This window comes from Vulpes lagopus, chromosome 10 (genome assembly GCF_018345385.1).
Source record: "Vulpes lagopus strain Blue_001 chromosome 10, ASM1834538v1, whole genome shotgun sequence".
NCBI classification, from domain to species: Eukaryota; Metazoa; Chordata; class Mammalia; order Carnivora; family Canidae; genus Vulpes; species Vulpes lagopus.
The window spans coordinates 99,996,729-100,021,178 of record NC_054833.1 but is presented as its reverse complement, the minus strand read 5'-3'; the positions used below and the strand labels follow the sequence as shown (position 1 = coordinate 100,021,178).

The 24,450-nt window shown below is 43.5% G+C and overlaps 1 protein-coding gene and 1 non-coding gene across 2 annotated transcripts in view; one reads left to right on the top strand and one right to left on the bottom strand.

The window, feature by feature from the left end:
* The window catches only part of VAT1L (vesicle amine transport 1 like), a 146,365-nt gene that overhangs the window by 9,723 nt on the left and 112,192 nt on the right, over positions 1–24,450 (top strand). The window contains exons 2-3 of the mRNA XM_041770257.1: positions 15,470–15,599; positions 19,769–19,984. Coding sequence (XP_041626191.1) covers positions 15,470–15,599; positions 19,769–19,984 — 346 coding nt within the window. The remainder of the gene's footprint in view (positions 1–15,469; positions 15,600–19,768; positions 19,985–24,450) is intronic.
* LOC121501072 lies at positions 18,929–19,076 on the bottom strand. Its single transcript, XR_005990511.1, has one exon. It is a non-coding gene; the product is annotated as a small nucleolar RNA SNORA15 (small nucleolar RNA).

The window sequence follows — 24,450 nt, the reverse complement described above, 5'->3', positions numbered from 1 at the left end:
TTTTCCTTTAGTTCAGTTCTGCCAACCATCATGGACTTCTAAGCTCCCCCCTTTCTTTTCACTTCCCTATTTTGTCTTCTCACAAGGTAGCTTCATGTGCTTCTCCTGCAATGAGCTTCCTTCCTGATACTTGGAGAGATGGTGGCCTTCTGCCCCAGATGCCTTGTGCAAGTGTAGCAAGGCTCAATGCAGAGCCCCAATTTTTTCTCCCAATTTTCAAATATCAAGGAAGGAGTCTTTTTTAAAAATTTTTTATTTATTTATGATAGTCACACAGAGAGAGAGAGAGAGAGAGAGAGAGAGAGGCAGAGGCACAGGCAGAGGGAGAAGCAGGCTCCATGCACGGGGAGCCTGACGTGGGATTCCATCCCGGGTCTCCAGGATCGCGCCAGGGCTGCGCCACCCTGGGATCCCCTCAAGGAAGGAATCTTAATGGCCCACATACCAGCCTCTGGATCTCTCTTCCTCTCTCTGCCTGGCCCAAGGGAATGATGTGCTTGGCAACATTTGCATCTCATGCCCTCCAACCCTGACCTAGAAGAATAGAACATCATGATTGATTGCCCTACTAGGAACGCATGAAGTGTGTGTGTATGTGTGTGTTGGGGGGTGGGTATATACTCTGAAAGGAATGGAGGGCAGTTATCAGAAGACCAGGGTAAGAAACACACTGAACTGGTCAAAATGGTAGCCACCGTGGGGAATGGGAGACTGACCTTCACCACAAAAAGTGACAAATCAGAGAAGGGACTGGAGAAGCCAGCTCCATTTCCTATGCTAGGACCTTATATTCTTAGCACAAAGTGATTGAATCATCTAAATGACATATATATTTTCAACTTTGAGGCCCATTGTCCTTTTTTTACTTCTTTAAAAATTTTGAATTCAATTAATTGACATATAATGTATTGTTAGTTTCAGAGGTAGATGTCAGTGATTCATCAGTCTTATATAACACCCAGTGCTCATTACATCATGTGCCCTCCTTAATGCCCATCTCCCAGTTACCCCATCCCCTCATCCCCCTCCCCTCCAGGAGCTCTCAGATTGTTTCCTATGATTAAGAGTCTCTTATGGTTTGTCTCCCTCTTTGATTTCATCCTGTTTTATTTTTCCCTCTCTTCCTTTTGATCCTCTGTTTTGTTTCCTACATTCTACATATGAGTGAGATCATATGGTAATTGTCTTTCTCTGATTGACTTACTTTGCTTGGCATAATAAATACCCTCTAGTTCCATCCAAGGCCCACTATCTTTTAAATCTCTTTGGTAACCTTGGGAATTCTGGAAACTTGTTCTATTATCATTTAACTGCTGAATATCAAGCCTGATGCTTGGCTAACAGTAGGCACTCAATAAATGTCTGGGGAATGAACGAATACATTACCGACTTTCCCTCAAAGGTTAGGTGCACAAGTTGCAGCAACTTTCTGCAGAAGTTGCTGTGTCACTTGCAAATACCAGTAGTATTTACTTTCCTAATATGGGGGCAGCCGGTCCACGCCAGTGTGGTTTCTAGCTCCCCTCTGTCACCTCCGCTTCCTCTCCAGCATGTGGGGCTTCTAGGGGAGACTTGAGAGGACACCCAAGGAGGGTACCAAATGTTTTCAAATGGTTTGATTTTACCTCTTCTTGATCCAGTCAGTTCTCTTGAAACTGGATGTTGGCTTTTTGAATTCTCTAATAACTACTTTCCCTAGGCTGGGAAATGTGGGTCTCTGACTTCTCAAGATGCTCTATAATTTTCTCCTTCTTGACATCCCACTGCCTCAAGTGTTGGAGGCCCAGGATCTTAAAGAGAACCCTCGGTGCTGTGTCTGGGGATTATTACTCCTGGAGCACTTTACTCAAGTGTTCCTTGAGTCCTGTTTGTCTACCAGGGGACCCAGGCCCCAGCCGCCTGGACGCTCAAACAGTATTTAAGCAAACTTCTGTGGCAATCATTTCACGATATACACATATATCACATCATTATGCTGTACGTCTTCACCTGAAGCAATGTTATATGTCAGTTATAGCTCAGTAACACTGGAAAATAAATCAGTTATTTCAAACTACTGGAGGGGAAAACCTAGTCTTTTTAAAACAAAGAGTATGTCCCTGACAGCTCCTACCTTCCTTGGTAGGTATCAGGACCCCCCACCTTTGACACCTGCCAGGTGGGTGCGGGGGTTTCCTAGGGGGTGCTGCCCTGACACTCACAAACAGTTCTCCTGGTTGCCCCATTGATTCTGACCCCCTCCTTTTGCCCTGTTCCATCCCTCCTACTGTACACTGGAGCCACCCCGCTATGTTCCCCATTTCTTCTCCATCCCTGGTGCTGTGGCCCTCTGCTTGGGCCATGGCACCCTTTCCACTTCATACAGGTGAAAAGCATCAATATGCCACCTTATGTGTTCATGCCTCTGGTGTTCAGAGCTAGTTAATGTAACACTCTTTCGTTAATTACTTCTCATCGCTATTATCATAATGACTCTTATTGAGTATTTATGCTAAGTGTTTTATAGGAACTTCTAGGATACCAAACATTTCACAGATGAAGATGCATGATCAAAGAAGTGTGGGAACTTGCTCAAGATCACACAACTAATTAGACAAAGAGAGCTGATGTTGATTGAGCCAGGGCTCGCTCTCTCTCTCTCTCTCTCTCTCCCTCTCTCCCTCTCCAGGGATTTTGTACCCATTGTCCACTGCTCTGTCCTAGACTTAGCCCCCCTGGAGATGACGGGTGATTTGCATAGTAGCATATACCTCATATCAGAAGCAAGCCCTTCCCTGCCTTGAATTGCCACAGGTGGTTTCACCCAGACTTACTTAAATTCTCCAACTCACATTTCCCTTAGGATGAATCTTTTTTCTTTTCCCCAGAAGGCTTAGCTGCTCTTCATGATCCATAGTGGCAGCTCCACTGGCCCAGACAGTCTGAGTTCTACAATGAACTCTGATGAGGCTCTCAAGCTGTAACTCTGTAGTCCCCCCCCTTTCCTCCCAATGCAGACATAGGTGCCTCTTCAAATGGACTATCCATAAGTTACAGACTTCGTTTTTGTTTTTTTTTTAATTCCTTGTCTAAGATCAGAAACAATTGTTTTTCATTTGTCTATACTACACCCAGTTCATCAACTAATGGGGAGCTGTTAAACCCACTATTCTTCTGATTTGCCTGAAGGATCTTGTAAGTGGACACGTTTTTACCCTCCCCACTAGACTCACTAACATTGTACTTATTGGGGGACCTTGGTAATAAACTCTGAGCCCGCATTCAGCAGCCAAAACCCAGGATGTGAAATGCAGCTAGCAGTGTGCCCACCTTCCCCAAACATTCCTTCCAGGTTTATCTGCTTTCGGATCCCTGAGAGCCTTCTCTGACTGCAGACAAGTCCTTGCCTCTGGGACTCCTCCTCCATAGGAAATAAACAGCAAAGGTGATTTTCACCCTCCTACTCCCTTGGAGCCCCTCATCCTCTCTGTCCTCAGCCAGCAGCAACACTTGTGGGAGACTGGACTTCTTGCTTTTGCTCTTTTAACATTGTCTTTGCATTTCCTATTCTTCTTTACCCCTTTTGTATCCTTGACGTAGGTGGGTCTTTTCATTCTTGAATAGAAGCCCAACTTCCAATATAATTTCAAAGCACTGTCAAATTCTGTTGAGTCCTTTGGAAAACACCAGTGCTAGATCCATTTGTGCTACAGAGAAAAGCCTCCCAAAAATGTCCTGTTCCATCTCCATCCCCCCATGCCTCCTGCTAACCTCCAGGCTGGCCCCCAGTGCTCTTCAAACACCTCCAGACTCTCAAATCCTACCCTTGGATCTCTTGTCTTATACATTTATCTCTGCTCACCTTTCACACCTATTCTTTTATCTTCCAGAAGTAAATCTTTACTCTTCCTAAAGCACATCAGGACTTTGATCCTCTGTTTACCTCCTTCCTGCTCCACCAAAGTACACAACAAGGCTGAGATCATTCCCTTCAGCAAGAGGGAAAGAAAGAGCTCGAGTCATTCCTATGTTCCTACAGACACCTTCAGTGGAGGAATGGTTTTTGCAAGACCAGACCATGCCCTCTGCTAAGCAGTGAACACTGAGAAAGGTGGATTTTAAGACAAACTCTGCCTTGGAGCTGCTCATTGTCTATGGGGAAGGCAGCAGGGTAGTGATTCTGCTACTGCCTCCTTCTTAGGCTAATTACATTTAAATATTAATTAGCTTACATTAAAAGTTCAGTTCCTTAATCACTCTAGCCACATTTCAAGTGTTTGGTAACCACATATGGCCAGTGGCCTCTAAATTAGACAGGCCAGGTACAGAATATTTCCACTGCTGCAGAATGTTCGGTTGGACAGTTGGCTGCTCTTGTCTTCAGCTCATTTTTTCCCTACGTAACAATTGTTATACTAAACATTGTTTTTATCAGTAGCAATGACTTAGAGGATAACTGTCATGTTATAGCCAAAATGGACTTTTTCTTTGTGGGGCCCTTGCCCCTCTGGGTCTCCAGTGAGAAGTCAAGCAGGAACTGCTTTGTACTGTCTGACACTGCCTTCTTCCTTCCCTTGAGAGGTAGGATGAAGCAGAAGAGGTCAGGAGAACAGGAGCAAAGGAGACACCCTTTTCCTAAGTGACACTTTCCTGGGGACACCTCTCTGATTCCTGCAAAGCGAGTTAGTAACTGCCCTCTCTAGCTATGACCCTTGTACCGTCTCTTGTTAGGGGGGAGTGTCACACAATGTAGTCACTTATTTGTTGATCTCTGAACTCCTGGGAAGCAGAGCTGCCATTGTCACCGTGGTAACATTAATGCTGAGCCAAGCCCCAAGCCATGAAGGGGCTGCTGAGTTTCAATCGAATTAGATTGAATGTTCTACATAACCAATCCCTGCCAGGCACTTGTTTGAAGTCAAAGACTTGGTCAACGTCTAACATGGGACCCAGAGATTTTAACCTTTTTTTGGAACCTTCTCAGGAACAAATACCTGCGGTGTCCCCAGGAGAGGCTACAGGTAAATAAATAACTCTAGGTCCAAAAATCAAGGGATGAGTCTTGGCATCCAGCAGAGCTTGTTTTAAACCCATTGGTACCATGCTTGTCTGCTTCTGTTGAAAGCTGGCTCTTGATATTTAGATTCTCAATCATTGGCCATTTTGTTCCATGTTTGGAATACTACCGAAGTGTGTTTTGAATACTAATTGGGACATATGGCTTGAATATATTTCCTCTCTCAGAGGGAACAGAACAGACGTGTACAACGCTAGCCCAAACTGTGGCCCTCATCATCATCCAGATTTTGTGGCTATGGGGCTCTGAGGGTGGGGTGGGGCAACGATAGGATTTTTTATTCATTAGCAAAATGGTAGATAACTAAACATCAGATGTGTCAGAGAACCTCATATGTTTCAAATGGCCACAGTGGTCTGTTTATCCAAAAATAGTGGTTAGAGAGGGTGGGCAGGGTCATGTGGAGTGGGACACTGAGGGAGCCAGTGTGAGGAACCACAGGCCAGCTATGGGAAGAAGGGGGTCTGAGCATCCCTTCCAACCACTGATGGAACACTGGTGGCTTCTCTATCCTGAGGTCCATCCAGGACAGTTCTGGCTGTTTTCAGATGAGAGGTGCCATTTGAGATTTGCATAAAAGGTGTCCTTGTTTTAGACAATGAGTGGTTTTTTTTTTTTTTTGCCCTCCCCCAGCAGATTGGTATCAGTCTTGAGATAACAAAACAGGTGCTTACACAAGCCCAAAAAAGAAAAAAAAAAGGGGTGGGGGTGGGGAATTTGGAAGCAAGATTTTCTGAGATCAAGGCCTATTGTCCTGGGCTTTCTCAAGTTATCAGCTGAGATGAAGAAACAAAAACAAAAATGTCAGCTCTGGGGAGATGAGGGAATGGCTCAGACATCTGCTTCTTTGCCCCCCTTGGATTCGGAGTTAAATGCTTTGATGAACGTACGCATCAGCAAGATGAGTGCAGAATAAAGAAGGCACACCTCCCCATTTGCTCAGAGCAAAGCCTCGCGTGTGGCCCTCTCGCTCTTCCCGGAGCTGGCAGAGGTGCCCACGGATGCTCCCCAAGCCGAGCAAATCCCACACTTCCCCCCTGGAGTGTGACAGCGTTCTCCTTCATGTGCACGTAGCTTCCAGTATCCTGTAACCTCTGACTTCATACAGACCCATAGAAAGCCCCAAACTCCTATTTTTCCTGGACCTTCCCAAGCAATTTACCTGCATGTATTTTTTTTTTTTAAAGATTTTATTTATCTATTCATGAGAGACACAGAGAGGCAGAGACACAGGCAGAGGGAGAAGCAGGCTCCTTACGAGGAGCCCGATGTGGGACTTGATCCCAGGACCCCAGGATCACAACCTAAGCCAAAGGCAGACACTCAACCACTGAGCCACCCAGGTGTCCCCCCTGCATGTATTTTGAAAATCCATCTGCCTTTTACCTTTTTTTTCCCCTCAGTCTCTGTCCCTTCCTTGGTGCTTTGATCTCTTCAATTCCTGCCTTTCCCTTTCCTCTTATTTTCTCAGGTTTGGGCTTAAAGATCTCATTCTCTTTTCCTCCCTCTCTGCACTAGTTATAGAACGCCCAGAACTTTCCTCCTCAGGGGCCACTATGCAAAGGAGCTCCATAAATATTCACCATCAGTGACAACTGCTTTGTGCCCACAGGGAATAAAACCTGGAAAAGGAAGAATGTGCCACCCCTCTCGTAGTGGATACTGGGTACACTACCTGGAATCATCTTTTAGGACCCAGGACCCAGACTGAGGGTGGCTGAGTGCTCCCAGTAATACCCCTGCTGAGGCATTGGCCAAGGCTGCTCTCCCTCCCATGACAAGCTGATGTGAGGGTATGAAGGCCTAGTCCCCTGGCCTTGATTCATGGTGACTCGAGGGGCCATCCTAGCTCTGGAACTTTCCGTGGACAGATGGAGTCTTTTTTACTACTACCATAGTATTTAACTTCTTCCTCCGCCCAGCCCAACTGCCTCACGAGAGCACCCCTTGTGTTGTTTCCTAGAGCTCCCCCCATCACACCTCCTGCATGCAAATCTCAGGCTCAGAGTCTGCTTCCCAAGGAACCTGACCTGTGATGCTTCTTTGTGTCCTGATGGTGGGGGTGGGGGATGGTGGTGACAATGACAGCAGCTCACATTTATTGAGTACTTACTCTGTGTGAGGCACTCTGTTTTACATGTAGTGTCGCATACGATCCAATACCCCATAGGGTGAGCGTGTTGCTACCCCATTTGTGAGATGAATAAACTAAAGCTCAAGGATTTCAGCAACTCACTTGAGGGGGAGTCAGAAAGCTAATGCTAAGGACCTAAATTTAGCTTTAGTGCTTGCAGAGGAACACTAGAACAATTCCTTGGGAAATTTTTTCTAGGGGTCAGTGTTTTGATTTCATGGTTACCTTGTTGGATAGCAAATGTCCTGGTGGCTGTGTGAGCACTCTGCGTATACCTCTGTGAAGCCACCCGTCACACCGTACTGTAATCAGCTCTTATAATCTTGCAGTCCCCTGTTCCCTCTGTATATCCAGTCCTTAGAATATGCTCAAGATGTAGGAAGTGCTCATTGTGACAGATGAGTCGAGAAGCCCTCTCTGTAACTGGGAAAACTGAGTGATGGTCTCTCGAAAGCAAAGCACGTAGCAAAAAGTACAGCCTTTGGACTCACACTGTTTGCTTTAACACCTTGGCTTTGTGAACCTCAACATACCTTGGTTTTATTCTCTGTAAAATGTGGTAATGGGATTTATCTCTTGGCGTTGTTATGGTTGCTGTAAAAATTATGCTTATGAAACCCTCAACCCCATGTCTGCTACATAGCAAGTATCCCGTAAGTGTTATCTAGCCACAATTAGTAGCCACAGATCATCCCTTTTGTCCCCATGCCCCATCATCAGAGAAATAGAATAGGGGTTTCTACATATCTGCCAGCTTATGGAGGGGGGACCCTCCAATTGTCACAAATCCCTATGAGAAAACCCTTTTCAGAGAGAGTACATCTGTTCTTTGGGGGAACAGCTGGCTTTGGGCTACTAGAGCGATTTTTCTCAACCCTAACAGCACATGAGAATATGTGTGTGGGCTAAAGCGGCTCATTGCTGGGTCAGGATGTACACCTTTAGAAAAAGCAAAAGAAATCATATATATATAAGTGAACACCATAATAATCTAACATGTGACCCAGAAAATGACTGTCTAGGCTCTGTCAGGCTGCACCCTCTGTGGTCAGCAGTTACTACTACAGAGGAAGGGGACTGACTGCCATCACCCACAAAGACCAAGGTCTCATGGTCTTACTGGGTGAGTACTTGTTACACACAAATTCAAAGGTCTTGGAGAGGTTCGTAGGAGCTCATGATTTCAAGAAACTTAAGACATGTCAGCTATTCCTGTGTTTTAGATCCCCTCCCATGACATCTTCCATGATCTTCACAAATACCCCAAGTCACCAAGAACGTGACAACCTATATATTTTATCAGCAGTTAGGGCATAGATGTAAGTGGCATGATGATCATGTTTTCAGAGGATGCAAATTCAGGAGGAAGAGCCAATATTTTGGATGAAAGAATTAGGATCCAAAAAAGAGCCAGACAAATTGGCATGATGAAGCTAATCTAATAAGACCACATTTCACAAGGATACATATAATCCTTTGGACTGGGATCAAAAAATTCAAGTGCCCTAGAGAACAATTGAGAGAGCTTTCCATTTTCTTATCTATTTAATCATCGTCTATTAATTTTTACCTTGCCTCATTCCAAAAAGGACTTGAAGTAGCTTAAAAAGAAAGGATACGGCAGTCGTTCACTAAGTGGCATCCGCAGACCAGCAGCAGCGGCATCACCTGGAAACTCGCTAGAAATGCAAAGTCTTGGACCTCACCCCAGACCTGCTGAGTCAGAAACTCAGCAGTGGGGCCCTACAATCTGCATTTTAACAAGCCCTCTGGGGAATTCTGATAGATAATAAGTTTTGAGATGTGTTATCATAGAGTTTAAGGCTTTTTTTTTTTTTTTTTAAAGAAGCTCCAAAGCATTCAGAAAGTTAAGATGAAGTTGAGTGTTAGGATGACAGAATGAATACCATAAAGCTCTGCAGTTGGGTGGCGGCAGGGGGAGGGCTGCAAATTTGGCTCAGAGCTTCCTATTAGCCAATGCAAAGAAAGGAATACCATTAGTTTATAAACTTCTGGGACCGTAAGATCCATACAAATCAATCCTTGTGCTTATGTATGAGGAACAATTCCTCTGTCTTCATAAAGAAGCAAATATATATATTGTAACACATGATATACTCAACAATATTCCCTAGTAGGTAAAATAATAGGCTTCTGAAGGGGATTGGCCATCTATCTCTTAATTGAACCAATGACGAGGCAATACTTGGGATTTCTATTGAATGTGAGATCAGAATATATGATGGGGTTCTTTCTACTGATCTGTGTCAACAGAAGTAAGCTGCTGGAAGAGGGAGGTTTTCATGGTACTGTTCTCTGTGTGGTGGTCGGACGATGTTTGAATTCCCATGGCCAATGCTGACAACAGGGGGAAGGAACTAAAAGACAAGAGATCTACAATCTTTTCATATGAGCAACCCCTCCCCACTTCCTTTCACCTAGGGAATAAAAGACAGTGGAACTTCTCCATATCTACTTGCCTCTTCTTTGCTAAACATCTTTGGGCCAATTTTATCTCAAATTGGAAACTTCATAAACCATAGCCGATTCTTCCATCATCCACTTAGTGGTGTCCCGTAATAAATCATTTGTGACTTCTTCAAGATATTAGCATGTCTAAAAGAAATGGACAGCTCCCAGACATGAGCTTTGAGGACAGGAATACATAGTGGTCCACCATGGTGTACAGTTAACAGAATGACTATCCTAGTGGTCAACAACGCAAGCCTGGAAGTCATATGAAAAGGGCTCGTACCCCAGTTGTCACTTAAGGTATGATGTTGGACAAGGTATTTATCTTCTCCAGGCCTGACCTTCCTCTTGCACAAAATGGAGAATGAAATGGTCCACGCTTTAATGGATGTAGCATCATCAGGGGAGCAATATTTGTTGACTCTAGCAGAACATAAAAAGAAGACAGCTAAACTTCTCTCATGAGACATTACAAGGTTAGCATCCATCACTTAATAGATAACAGAAAATAAAGGATAGGGGTCATGGTATTTTGCCTCCCTTCTAAATAGGATCTAAGCATCCCCAATCAGTGTCTTTTCCTAAAACCACCGAGCATTCCTTCCTATTTACCTAAGCTTTTTTTTTTTTTTTAAGATTTTTAAATTTATTTATGAGAGAGAGTGAGAGAGCACGAAGAGGGTAAAGGGGGAGAAATAGGCTCCTTACTGAGCAGGGAGCCTGATGCGAGCTCAATCCCAGGACCCTAGGATCATGACCTGAGCTGAAGGCAAACACTTAACTGAGCCACTCAGGTAACCCCCCTATTTACTTACCTAAGTTTTGATGTGACAATATCTTAAGGGGAGTGCACAGGACAAAGGAGCGCTGAGTGAACAGCGTGGGAGAGCTGAGGAGGGCTTCGGAGACTCGGCCAAGGCCCTAGCGTGCATGATGGCCACATCTACTTGTATCTAAGAGTTCGTGGTGTCACAGGATACACAACAAGCAAGGAGTTTGAAGACCTTAGTTCAAGTCTCAGCTCCGCCATGTGCTAATTGTGTTGTCTTTGACAAGTCAGGTTTCTTACTAAGGAATCTTGTTATTCACACCTATTTAATGGTAATAATAACATCTGCACTTGTGCCTTTCTGGGGTGTTACAAGGTCTAATTCGATGTGTATGAAAGCACACTGCAAACTGCACCATGCGGTTCAAATGTAACAGAGGATTATTTTTTATTATTTTTTATTTTATTTTATTTTTTTTTGGATTTTTTTTTGGATTATTTTTTAAAAGGACTATCCCCACATTTCCCTGTGTCTTCTATCACATCTCTCGTCCTTTGCTTTGAGGTTTTGGGGGTCCCTTTGTCAAACCTGTCTTCATTCCTTCACGATCCAATGTCTTGTTAATAACCCTTTAAACGTGGGCTTTGAATAAGAATATGGGAGGAAACACTTAAGGCCTGTTTTGTTAAAATTATACTAATCTTTGAGAAAGCTAAGATTATCTGGCAGAATACTATGTCAAGCACTTTCCAGTACTATTTTATTTCTTGCAACAATCTTAAATGTTTAAGAGCCATATAAGTATTAGATAAGAGAGACATCTGAAGATTAGCCCCTGTGTGAGCCCGGGTCATGAAAATAGTCGCTGCCATCCCAAAACAATCTCTAAGTGAAGATCAAATTATCTTAGAGAATACTGGAAACTATAATTAAGAAGGTGTATAGGTTGGCAAAAGAAAAGTGTTAGACCCCAGTTTAAGTCCATGGCTTCACTCTTCACTGTCTGTGTGCCTTGGGCAAATAACTTATCATCTCTACACAGGGTTACTGGTTTTGTTTTTTAAAAAAACGAAGTCAATAATATCTGTCCGCTGGATGATTTAGGGTTATTGATTATGGTATTTGTTTTAGTTTGTCTTTTGGCTTCATGAGACAGTGACCACACACGTAACCCAAACAAAGAGGTTCTCTGTCTAAAGACAGGTGTGGAGTAGCAAAAGAATTCTGGGAAATCAGAGGGCAAGAGGCTCACTGGGCCTGGGCCTCACTGGAGACTGGACCTTCACATTCTTAGCAACTTGACAAAGAAGTTTGTAAAGCCCATCGGGGGGCAAGCTGTTGGGTTGCTTCTGAGGCTCTTTGTCTTTTTCTTTTAATTTCCCTACCTACTGGCTTTTTCACTTATGCTTCCCCAGAGTGTAGGTCAGTAGGTCCCTCTAGCTCAGTTTTATCTTTTGACGTCCTCTCTGATAAGTTGTTTTCTTGCTACAGGCTTCCTAATTCCGAGTTTTTGAGAGAACATTCAGTTCTTAGATCAGCTCGTTTATTTCATACAATGCAATGGATTCCTGCTTAGAGTAGGAATGGCCGTTCCTCCAACACTGGGCCCACCACTGGTGCAATCAGCTGTCAGAGAGATAAGTTATAAACGTGGCCCCTTGGACATGTCACTTCAGCAAGGGCAGCGGGCGAAGTTCCCATAAAGAGGTGTGGTATGGGGATGTCTGGGTGGCTAAGTGGTTGAGCCTGGGATCAGGTCCTGCATCAAGTTCTTGCAGGGAGCCTACTTCTCCCTCTGCCTACATCTCTGCCTCTCTCTGTGTGTCTCTTATGAATAAATAAATAAAATCTTGGGACGCCTGGGTGGCTCAGCAGTTGAGCATCTACCTTTGGCCCAGGGTGTGATCCTGGAGTCCCGGGATCGAGTCCTACGTCAGGCTCCCTGCGAGGAGCCTGCTTCTCCCTCTGCCTACGTCTCTGCCTCTCTCTCTGTGTCTCTCACGAATAAATAAATAAAATCTTTTAAAAACAAGAGGTGTTGCATGTAAGGGCTCAAGTTCTAAACTCTGCTTGCATTCAGATCCTGATTTTGACAGTTTTTAGAGATGTGACCTTAAGCAAATTACTTCAACTTGCTCATCTCAGTTTTCTCATCTGAAAAATGGGTGATAGTTCCTACCTCGTAGTATTATGATTGAGTCTTAAATAACGAAAGTAAAGCACTAGCACAATTCTTGCTACAAAGGGAACTCTCAGTAAATGCTAGCTATGTCCTTATCAGGAGCAGGTGTGTGGGCAGGCAGTTGGAAATTGGTCTGGTACAACATGTAGAGGTACTCCGCTAACCATGGTTCATCACCGTCCCCTGGGATATGCCTACTTCACGTTGCTTTCCTGAAGATGGGCAGCGTTCTCCATGCCCTTGACAGAATTGCTGCTTGCCTCACTGCGGAGGTGGGGTGCTATGGGCTCTTATAAAGTCAGTCTTGGGACACCTGGGTGGCTCAGTGGTTAAGCGTCTGCCTTTGGCTCAGGTCGTGATCCTGAGGTCCTGGGATCGAGTCCTGCATCGGGCTCCCCTCAGGGAGCCTGCTTCTCCCCCTGCCTGTGTCTCTGCCTCTCTCTATTTCTCACAAATAAATAAAATAAAAATAAAAATAAAAAATAATAAAGTCAGTCTTACTTTGCCCTTCTCACTGGATTTGAGTAGCTGGGCTCTCAATTTACAATCAGTGTGCCCACTTCATGCTGGATGGGGTAGAAGGCAGCCCGATTGAATAGCATTACAAGCATCTAGGATGAAACCTTCTCCAGGGGGCTAGTATGTTTACAGAACTGTCAAGTAATTTCTTCTGGCATTTCTCCATCAGGGTCTTGGGAAATCATAGGGTTTCACTCAAAGGAGAACACAGTGAGCTAATATATGCATGAAACGAGATGGAGTGCTTGATTTGGGAGATAGGAATTCCTTTTATTGTTACGTGGTGATGCTTTATTTATTTGGTTATGTTGGAAAAAGGGCTGTTTCACAGAAGTGGAGCTTATGGGTAGCTCAGTTTTCCCATCACAGCTCTGAAACTATTTTTAACTCCCGTTTAATGGCAGTCTTCCTAAAATGTATCACATACTTCTGCATTCTTAAGAGAAGGCGCAAATTTAAATGCAAGCATTTACTGGATACTTGCTATGTACCTGGCATCATGTGTAGGTGTTTACCTGCCATGAATTTTCCCAACATCCCTGTGAGACAGGTACTACCGGAGCCTCCGTTTTAGCGACAAGGAAATGGAGGTTTACAGAGGCTAAGGAGCTGGTCCAAAGACACAGGTGGAAGTGGTGAAATTGAGATTGGTGCTCAGGCCTCTCCAAGCTCTTAAGAAACTGGCCATGCTACTGGAGGACAGTTTGGTTAGACAATGACCCTAAGAACTATTAGCAATCAAAGTGTAGCATCTTTGGAGGTCTACATACACATTCCAGCAACGTGTCCCTTACTCCGAGCACCCCTTGGCCACTTGTTGAAAGGAGTTAGGACTCAAGCTGGCAGCACCTCTGAATACTCATGAATATTCCTTCATTTGGCAGATGTTAACTTGAGTACTTAGTTTGTTGCTGTGGGCCTGATGCATGCCGGGGACTCTGGAAACAAAGAAATATGAGGCATTCATCTGCCTTTGAGGAGGACACACATTAGAGTTACTTCAGCTAGGGCCACTGTGAAACTTGCTTGATGTGTGGCCAGGAAAACCTTGAGAAGGTGGCACTCTTGAACCCACCTTTCAAGGAAGTCATCTCCTCATCATTATCCATTTTCAATGGGTGAGACTAATGACCAGGAGATTTAGGTAGAATTTGATGTTTCCTTTTCTCCAAAGAGGCCAAGGAAGAAATGAGCAAGCTTTGAATCATCTTGCTTGGAAAAGAAGCTGTGGCCAGATGCTAATGGACCTTGGACCAGACTAAGCAGTTTGGTTTCTATAACCCAAGTCTTTCTTAGAATGGCAGCTTATACACTCTACCTACTTTGTGCATGCTCTCTAATAAATAAATAAAATCCTTTAAAAATGGTGGATTATGAAAACAGGAAGTACATTAGAACATCTGGCAAAAAAAATATACATGTTCAGTGGGATGTGTTTTCTCATTTGATTAGTAAATGAGTGTTCAGCGCAGTTTCCAAGACTAGCTCTTAAAAAGTTAACAACAGTTTGGAGCACTGATGTTATTAAAATCAAGTATATGGCTTTCCAAGGTGATGGCTTCATATATCTTAATGGTAACTTTCATGTTTCAAAAGTAGTATGTGAATCGAAGAGACCTAGTCACTTTTTTCATCCAAAGAGAACTAAGATCTTTGGAGCAAACCTTCCAGTATTACCATATCCATTGGTCCATCCATTTGATCTCACTTCTTCTAGTTACATTCCCCCAGTTGGATGTAACATAGTCCCTCGATGGCTCGTATCTGCCATTATGGGTGCTGTGTATGGCACAGTGCTGGGATGAGTTTGTGTAATGACTAGTTGTGTGTCGATTATTTCGAGACCTTTTACATTTGTCTTCTCTCTCTTCTCTTTCTCATAGATTGGCTGATGGCCATTGTGTCTGGCTGCTTTCCATGTGTCTTCTTATAACTTCTTCCTAGTATGTTCTTTACCCTTGAGGAAGTGCTAGTATGGCTAATGACCAGGCTAGCCGACACGTGTTATTAGAGTAAGAGTTAGCAGGCTCTGAATGAGGCCAAGGGGGCTGTCGTTTAAATCAGAGGGTAACATCTGCAAAGGTCATTCTAACTGCCAGGAAAGCATTCCCTGTTTATAGAGATCATTGTTTTTGCTTTCTTAGTGACTTCTAGCCAAATGACTTACTCTTAGGTATATTTTACCAGAAAGAAACAAAAGAAAGGAGAGAGGAACGGGGGGGGGGGGGGGGGGGGGGAGGGGAGAGAGGGTCAAAAAGGGAATGCAAAAAAGTCAAGCCCATGCGTTCCATTGGATTCATTTGGAATGTCTCTCTTTTCACATCTGCTGTTCACAGTGGTTTGAACTTCATTGACTTGATGGTGCGACAGGGGAACATCGACAACCCTCCCAAGACTCCCCTAGTGCCGGGATTTGAATGTTCTGGGATTGTTGAAGCTCTGGGGGACAGCGTGAAAGGATACGAGGTAATATTTCAACTCATGATGGAAAAAAGTAATACCTATTTGGAATCTGTTGAGATAATAAAAGATGATGAAAAAAATGTTCGAGAGAATCTATGGGGTGTGTCATTGTTGTCGTCTTATAGGTCGGTCTTATTAACATGTTTATAAATGATAGGATTTTCCACATGCCTCATGCCTTTCTCATGTACCATCTTGGTTGCTCCTGGGAACAGCCTGGTGAAGTGGCCAGGGCAAAATCTGTCTTCCCTTTGCTCATGTAAGGTAGCTGTTAATAAGAATACCTGGCCTTGGATTAACTAGGTGTGCATACCCCCTCACCCTACCCATGGCTCCCATTTTCCCACTACCTCAGGCTCAGAAACCAGCTACAAAACATATAAGAGAAATGGGGAGAAATATCCCTGTATTTCATAATCTGGTTCCTTTAACTATCTGCTTAACTGATGCATTTAAGAAATCACTTATAAATGATTATTTCAGACACTGGGGAAGTGACATTTTCGAATGATGATTTTAAAGGCATAGGGTAGAGGCACCTTCCAATGAAACAGAATTGGCCATGGGTTGATGGCTTTAGGAATAGGGCAATGGATAAAAAGGGTTATTTTATTTTTCTGGCTCTTTTGTATGTGTTAAAAATTCTCCATAATAAAAAATTTTTAATCGATGAAAAGATATATGACCCTTCCTACCACTGTAATGCATATCAAATAGAATCCAGTCTCTTAAAAACTGAAAAACTGTGGGCAAATCAATTGCACAAAATTGCAGCAGTTTGGAGTGAGAAAAACCAATGCCAATCAGGTACGAGAGCTCTTGCGCATAACTTAAGTGCTTCCCCAGGGAGAGATGAAAAGAGCTAGCATTTGAGGATCCACCAGAACCGGAAACATGGACACGTCATCCTTCTTCAGCCTTACCACAATGATGCAAGGTAAAGATTGTTATTATCCCTTTGGAGGTGAGGTTCAGAAGGGTACGGCTGTTTCCGGTGAAGTCAGAAAGGTAGCCAAACATGGATTCAAGTCACCAGATCTTCACCCGTTTCCAACCTGCAAAAGCTGCAGGGCTAAATGCAGAGACGAAAATCCTATAAATGCAATGCCAAAATGCCCTTGGCATCAAATTGGAGCCCGCCACTCAGGCTCAGTGCGTCTGAGCCTCGACATACTCTGAAAATATCCGTATGTTCCAAATTCACTGTGATGAATGTCTGAAAATCTCATCCCACACATCAGTCTTTATGTCACTGGTTTCCAGATATTCCAGCAGAGAAGTGTTAAGAAAGAAGTAAATGTACTTTTCTTTTCTTTCATATGACTTTGCATTTTTCTGTCCCCAGGTAAGCAATATTACCAGAGGCAGCACCAATGCTCCCTGAAAGTGCTGCATATGAGAAATATTATCTGTTCTTCGCTCCTCTACCTGGTCCCAAAGGAAAAGATCATGCTACTAATGCTATTAATCCTGAGCATTGCATAAATAATCCATTGTTTTAGAATATAACAGTAGATGGGGATGTTGTTGGCCTCGGTTTAGAAGGAGGACATACTATGCTTGATTATGTGTTTTTCCCTTATATATGATCTTTCTTCTGATGCTTAGGCTTTGCTTACTTATTGTCAATCCTACCCTTCACTCCCACTCCCCTCCAGTGACTTCTAGCTGCACAAACAAATGAAGGAAGCCACCTCCAGGTTTCCTTTCAGGGTGTGACTTGGGGGAAAACCAATACTAATATTCCCTCTATAATTTTTTAAAGATTTTATTTATTTATTTGGTATTAAGAGAGAGAGAGAGAGAGAGAGAGAGGCAGAGACACAGGCAGAGGGAGGAGCAGGCTCCCTGCATGGAGCCTGACATGGGACTCAATCCCGGGTCTCCAGGATCATACCCTGGGCTGAAGGCAGCACTAAACCGCTGAGCCACCTGGGCTGCCCTCCCTCTATAATTTTGACTTAAGATTTTTAGTCATGTCAAAGATGGAATTTCATGGGGCAGTACACTGAATAGCTCTCTTGGTTTGATCTACTGCAAGGGAGGCTTGCAAAGTTGTCTCCAGAGGCACAGCAGTAAAGGAGTAATTGGGGCTCAGTCACCCAGGACTAATTTCTTTTTATTAACAAAATCAAATAATGAGATGAATTGGATATTAAAAAAAAAGCTGCCTACCTCTGGACTCAGGTTAGGGCTGATGTGATGGCTAAGCCACTCTTGTCATTTTTATAATGTAATGATGGAGCAAAGTTGAATGAGAGACCTGGAGTGGTCAACCCTGGTGTGCTGGCTGTGACCATCATTGTCAAGGTGGTTGAGCTACTTTTCACTGCCCTCTGTGTTGGCACAGGGCCATCATACTCCATGATGTTATGTACCTTTGGATGCATGATTCTATGCAAAAAAAAAAAAAAAAAAGGATGCCAGTGTTGCCTTGATTATCCTCTGGTCTAAGTGGTTGCATTTAAAATGGTAACTCCCAAAAAAAAATAAAATAAAATAAAATAAAATAAAATAAAATAAAATAAAATAAAATAAAATAAAATGGTAACTCCCAACATTCATCATTTGGTCTTCAACCCTTCCAGGGTTGAAGACTCCCTGCCAGTGGGGCAGCCTCTCCTTTCCATCAGTTCTATGGGATGAGAAGCCAGTCTGTTCTTTTTAAGAGTGAACACTGAGTGTTCTTTCCTCACTTTCTATGCACCATGCCAAATACACTGCATGCATATTATGTTACTTAATCTCCCCATAAGGACCCTTTCCTAATATACTTATTTTACAGTTGAGGAAACGTAAAGAGTTACACTAATATTCCCAGAGGTGGTAGGTCCCCCTGGTGTACACCCTTAGAGAACCATGTCTTCTTTGTAGCACCTACCTCAGGTGTGATGAATTAATCACTTGTATTTGGAATCAGCCTTGCCAGACTTAAATCCTTGCTCAGCTACTCCCTAGCTGCGTGACCTTGGGCATGTGCTTTCATCTCTCTCGGCCTCAATTTCAATGTCTGGAAAATCTATAATCATTCATCTGTAATGTGAACTCTTACAGACCCATCTCATAGGAGGCTTTTGTTGTTGTGTGTTGAGTAGGGAAGAAGAGAAGTGCTAAGCTTCAGAGAAAATAAAACAGGAGACTCAGTTATAAATATATAAAAACTAAAGCACATGAGTATGAAAGCCATTCATTTATTGAAAATTCACTCTGACCACAGCAGTTTGAAGATTATGTTTGAAAGTCGCAGTCCAAGCAACTAATGTCAAAGAGCAGAGTGGTTTGACTTCACCGGCGCTTGGCAGTTCACACGAGCTCCTAGGATCAGTTCACTCATTTGTATTTCCCTTTAATAATGATATGGAAAAGCTTAGCATGCCATGGTAACCACTCTATAGGGAAGAATGCTTTATTTCTTATTTTTTTGCATGATGTCTGGCTATGTAAACAACTGATAAAAAAGAACACAGTATTTGGCCCTGCCTTCCTAGGGGTTTTGTAAAGATCAGATGAGTTAAAGCATACCCTTAGGACAATGCCTATTGTATGGTATGTGTTCCAAAAAAGGGTTCGTTGTTATTCACACCTCACGGTATCCTCCTATTTTGCTCTAAGTCTAGTTGTTCTTGTTCAGTCTTCTGCACTTAGATTTACATGGCTCTTCTGATCACATCTACTGTAATCCGTAATTCAGAGCTAACCTGTGATGCAAATACCCCAATAAACTAGCCTGGCAGGGAATCCCTAAGAAGCAGCAGAAAACGAATGAGAGTGATTTTTATTCCCAGCTCTGCCCATTTAAACTTCCTTATGGCTTAATTTTCCTCAACTCCCAAACAGAGATGGGATGAGAGGTTGAGTGGGTAAAATGAGCTTCTGACATGAACGTGGCCTGGTGTGTGATGTGACAGCATTGTATAGTTATGCTTGAGAAGAAGGGTAGAGAACCTGGCTTCCAGAGTCCCTGGCAAGTTTTCATAGATGGGCTTCAGAGCATCCACAGATGCTTTGGAATTGGGAGGCAGGTGAGGGGGTGCATATTTGAGGGTTTGGTTGTTTTGTTGTGTTTTCAGGAAAGGAATCTATAGTTTCCATTTAGGTTCCTAAGAAGATTTGAGAAATCTTTCAGAAAAGAGTAATAAGTTTCCATTAACCCTGTGCCTCCCCATTTCCAGATCGGGGACCGTGTCATGGCATTTGTCAATTACAATGCCTGGGCAGAGGTGGTCTGCACGCCAGTGGAGTTTGTCTACAAGATCCCAGATGACATGAGCTTCTCGGAAGCCGCTGCATTCCCCATGAACTTCGTCACAGCCTATATGATGCTCTTTGAAGTTGCCAATCTCCGAGAAGGGATGTCTGTGCTCGTGCACTCAGCTGGTGGCGGCGTGGTAAGTTGGTTGGTTGTGCGTCCTTTTCCTCAAAATCATAAGGGTGAAAGTGGACTGATATCCAGTTGACAGTGGCATTCCTGTGTGAGCTATGTCCATTAGTAGTGATGATCTCTGTGGTTCTGGATGAAGCTCACATGCCTGGCAGAACTCCCCATCCATTGGGAGTAGGATGACTGTGTTAGGGGTAGGATGAACCTCTGGAGTTTGAGAGGTCTCCAAGATGGCATATTAGGACTCAGTGATGAGACTCATCTCGGTCTCAGAGATGGTTTCAGTCTTGGTAGCACAATAAGCTGTGATGTCAGTCATTGTGCGATGCCTCATAAGTCACATACGACTAATATTATCTGAAACGCCAAAATGGTAGATGACTTACTTCTTCAATAAGTTACCATGGATCCTAGGTTGTTCCCATATTAGTGACATCTTTATTCATTCGTGTTCTGATATATTTTCTTGAGTGGGAGAGGTGAATGGAGATTGTATTAGCACTCTGGGAATTACACATGAACCTAAGAATAGCTGTGAGAGTGGTTGAATATGCAAATATCACCTATCAGGTGTGTCTTTGATAAGGGGAGAAATAATGGAAATACAAAATTCCTGCCCTGCAGTTTAGAGATGGCAGAAATTTCTTCTGTGGTTTGGCTATATCTCAGTGCCAGTCTGTCAGTACATATTGCATGACTGCCACACAGAAAGCACTGTGTTCCCATCGCAATCTACTGGGACTGGAGTAGAACTTCAGTCTTTCTGAGCATGAGAGGTCTAACTCATTAATTCAGCAAGTATTTATTGAATATATACCATATTCTGGATTCTTATAGGTTAGAGATTAAAAAGAGACGTTCCTAATACACCTTTTAATAGGGTTTGTTCTTAGTACTGGTGATTTTGTGGTTTGGTGAACTCAGAAATAAGCTTGTATGTTGGGGTCTATCTTGAAGATGTTTTCATTGGGGGTTCTCCCAACATCATTTTTTTTCTTATCTTGGATTTCTACAACTATCAAAACCCTACATGGTGTAAAGTGCATTTCTGTTTTCCTTTCCAAGAGGACAAGTCTGTCCTTACGAAAACATGAAGGCAAAGATGTGAAACTTTAGGAATGCCTTATGAGGAATATCTTCCATCGCTTTAGCAAATGTGCTGATGTCTCCTGACCATGAGTAAAGATATAATAAAAGCTAAACATCCTTAGGAAAGAAATGGATTTCATTGCCAGCGAATCTACTAACAGCAAGCAAGCCATTTAGAATGCTGGCATTTATGGTCTCAGCGTGCTCAGCATACCGGAGACAGAGACTTGGGAGACTTGTTTTCATATCGTCAACATAAGCTCCAGTCTCTACAGTGGTGCTGGACCCAGTTTGGCTGGGGCCCAGTGTTTAAACATGTTTCCTTTCATGTGTGTATGTATGTGTGTGTGTGTGTGTGTGTGTTTCATTTTGAGTTTGTCCCTGGAACAAAGATGAATGTATCAGGGGCATGTGTCTCACAAAAGGGAAGAAAATCTTGGAAAATAACAAAAGTTTTTATCATGCCTTATTCTGGGCTTCTAGACATTAAAAGAATAAGACCCAAAATGCAAAATAGATAAAGGCAAATGGGGGAAGAGACAATGAGGTTGCAAGATAAGTGGGTGCCCATAATGTGGACTCTGATGTCCTAAAGTTCTTCCTTCCTAATAGTGAGTGCAAAGAGGGAAAAACAATCAGCCATTTGAGCTGGTGTTCATTTAAGAGGAAACAAACCAATTAGCAGGGGAACCGCAGCTAGTACTGGGTCTGAGACTGGAAGTATTTCTCTGTGGTTTCTCATAAGAAATGTATGCTGACATGCGATAAACCATCTTCCGCAAAACTGTTATAGTAAATGCAACTATTTCCGTGATGCTTTTGCTTATGATGTGCCCCAGATGTCATCTAATAGCACCAAAGTAAAGCAATATTTTGTGAAAGTAAATATCCTGGGGCCAAAAGGAGATGGCCTGGTTTCACCTCTGCAGAGTTTAAAGGTGTCATTGGATAGCTCAACACTCAGGTGAGTGGGTCTCCTTGAATGGTGTTTCAACCAAGATTTGATAGATGGTGTGCAGCATTGAGTTCAAGGTGACCATTAGAGGAAAGACTTTTGGCCAAGTGCAGATCCACATATCTGAATACTCAACCAAACTGGGTGGAGTTGACACTATCTTATAAAAATTGAGGAGTCCTAGGGAAAGACCAGACCATTCCATTGCTCCACTGTGGAAAGACAAGGCAGAGCTAGATTCCCCCCAAAGAAACAAATAGACACTGCTCTCATGGTGGGGGGAACTCCCTAGGGAGTACTTTTTATGTGCTCTCTGTGGTACCCTGAGGAGAAATGGAGGTACTTCCCACCACTGTTGAACAAATCTGGTAAGTGCAGCCTCTGGCTCATGATTGTGGTGGTAGCAGGATTATGACCTCCCACTGAGGCCCATGCCCTCATCCCTGGCGTCTGTGAGTAGTTTACCTTGCATGGCAAAGGAATTTTGTGATGTGATTAAGGAAAGGACCTTCAGATGGATAGATTTGCCTCGATTATCCAGGTGTGCTCAATGTCATCCCAAGGGTCTTTACAGATGGAAAAAGAAGGTGGAAGAGTCAGAAAGAGATTTAAAGATGTTACACTGCAGGCTTTGCTGATGGAGGAAGAGACAACAAGCCGAGTCATGTGGGCGGGCTCTAGCTGCTGGAAAAGACAGGGAAATGGGCTCTCCCCTGGAGCTTCTGGAAAGGAACAGCCCCACTAACACTTTGATTTTAGCCTAGTGAAATCCATTTTGGACTTCTAATCTCCAGAACCAAATATAATACAACTGTGTTGGGGTTTTTTTTGGGGAACCACTGTTTGTGAGTAGTTCTAATTGCAGCCACAATAGGAACTGAATACAGCTACATTTCCTGGGCTGCCTCCCTTCTCACGGTGGAGAGCCCACAGGGACTTGAAAAAAATGCAAGTAGCAAGCAGCAGAACGAGGATTCTCTCCCAAGTCTGGCTGATTCCAAAACATATTCTCTCCATTAGACAACTCAGAATGTTAGGAGAACCCAGATCATTCATTCCTTCATTTATTCATTTGACAAATATTTGTTCAGCCTCTACCCAGTGTTAACTGTAGAACCGAGGGCTGTGGTCAGTACCTGTTTTCTCACTTGATGTTGATGACATGACAAAGATTAAACCTAATTAGGATAGGGGTACCTGGGTGGCTCAGAAGGTTAAGCATCCAACCCTCGATTTCAGCTCAGGTCATGATCTCAGGGTCGTGAGATCAGGCTCCGTGTCTGGCTCTGCACTGGGCATAGAGCCTGTTTAAGATTCTCTCTCTCCCTTTCCCTCTGCCCATCTCCCTCACCTCCTCTCCCTCTCTAAAAAAACCCACAAAACCCCTAATTAGGATAAAGTTTCCTAAATCGAGTTAATATGAAGTTTGCAGTTCTAACAGCCCCAAGACTTCCATCTGATTTTTATCAAAGGTTGGGGGAACTTACAGACAGAATGTGAGGAATGCCCGCCTACACCGTGATTTTGAAGAACACTAATACAGCACAGCAGCACCCTCTTATCCAAGGGGATTACATTCCAAGAACCCCCAGTGGATGCCCGAAACTGCAGGTGTATCAGACCCTATGTAGACAGTGTTTTTTCCTACCTGTGTGCACCCATGATAAAGCTTAACTTCTAAATTAGGCATAGTAAGCGATTAACAACAACATGATAAATAGAATAACTGCAACAGTGTTTTGTAATAAAAGCCTTATGAATGTGATCTCTCTCTCTCTCTCTCTCTCTCAAAATACCTTTTTGGGCTGTACTCCCCCTTCTTGTGATGATGCAAGATGACAAAATGCCCATGTGCTGACTTGAAATGGGGTGAATGATGTAGGTGTTGGGATGTAGCGTTAGGCTACTACCGACCTTCTGACCAAACATCAGAAGGAGGATCATCTGCTTCCTGACCCAGGTGGACTGTGGGTAGCTGAAACTGTGGAAAGAGAAACCGTGGCTAAGGGGGAATCGCTGTATAGGAAAATCATTCGATCCAGAGCAGGTTAGTCTCTCCGTGGAATTGCCGGAGTGTCTACACTGCTCTGTCATGTCTTTGAAGACGCGTTCCCACTGACAATAACAGAACCAGACGGTCTGAGAAGGGAGGTCCCTCAAATCATTTCTTTCGATTCTGGCCGAAAATGGTCTGACGATCTCTTAGAGGAGAAGTAACAAGAAAAGCAACCGAGAGGGGCTCACGTCGGGAACGCATGACGGGGACGATTTTGCTGCCCGGCCCATTTGACAAGCTGCTGTGACTTGAAGCATCTTGACTGGAAAGGGCTTGGTTTCTGCCGAGCAGCACTACCGTCACTCTGTGGTTACTTGTGTCTGTGTCCGACGTTGATGCTTTCCAGGTTTTGGCGTCCTTTTACCTGTTCATC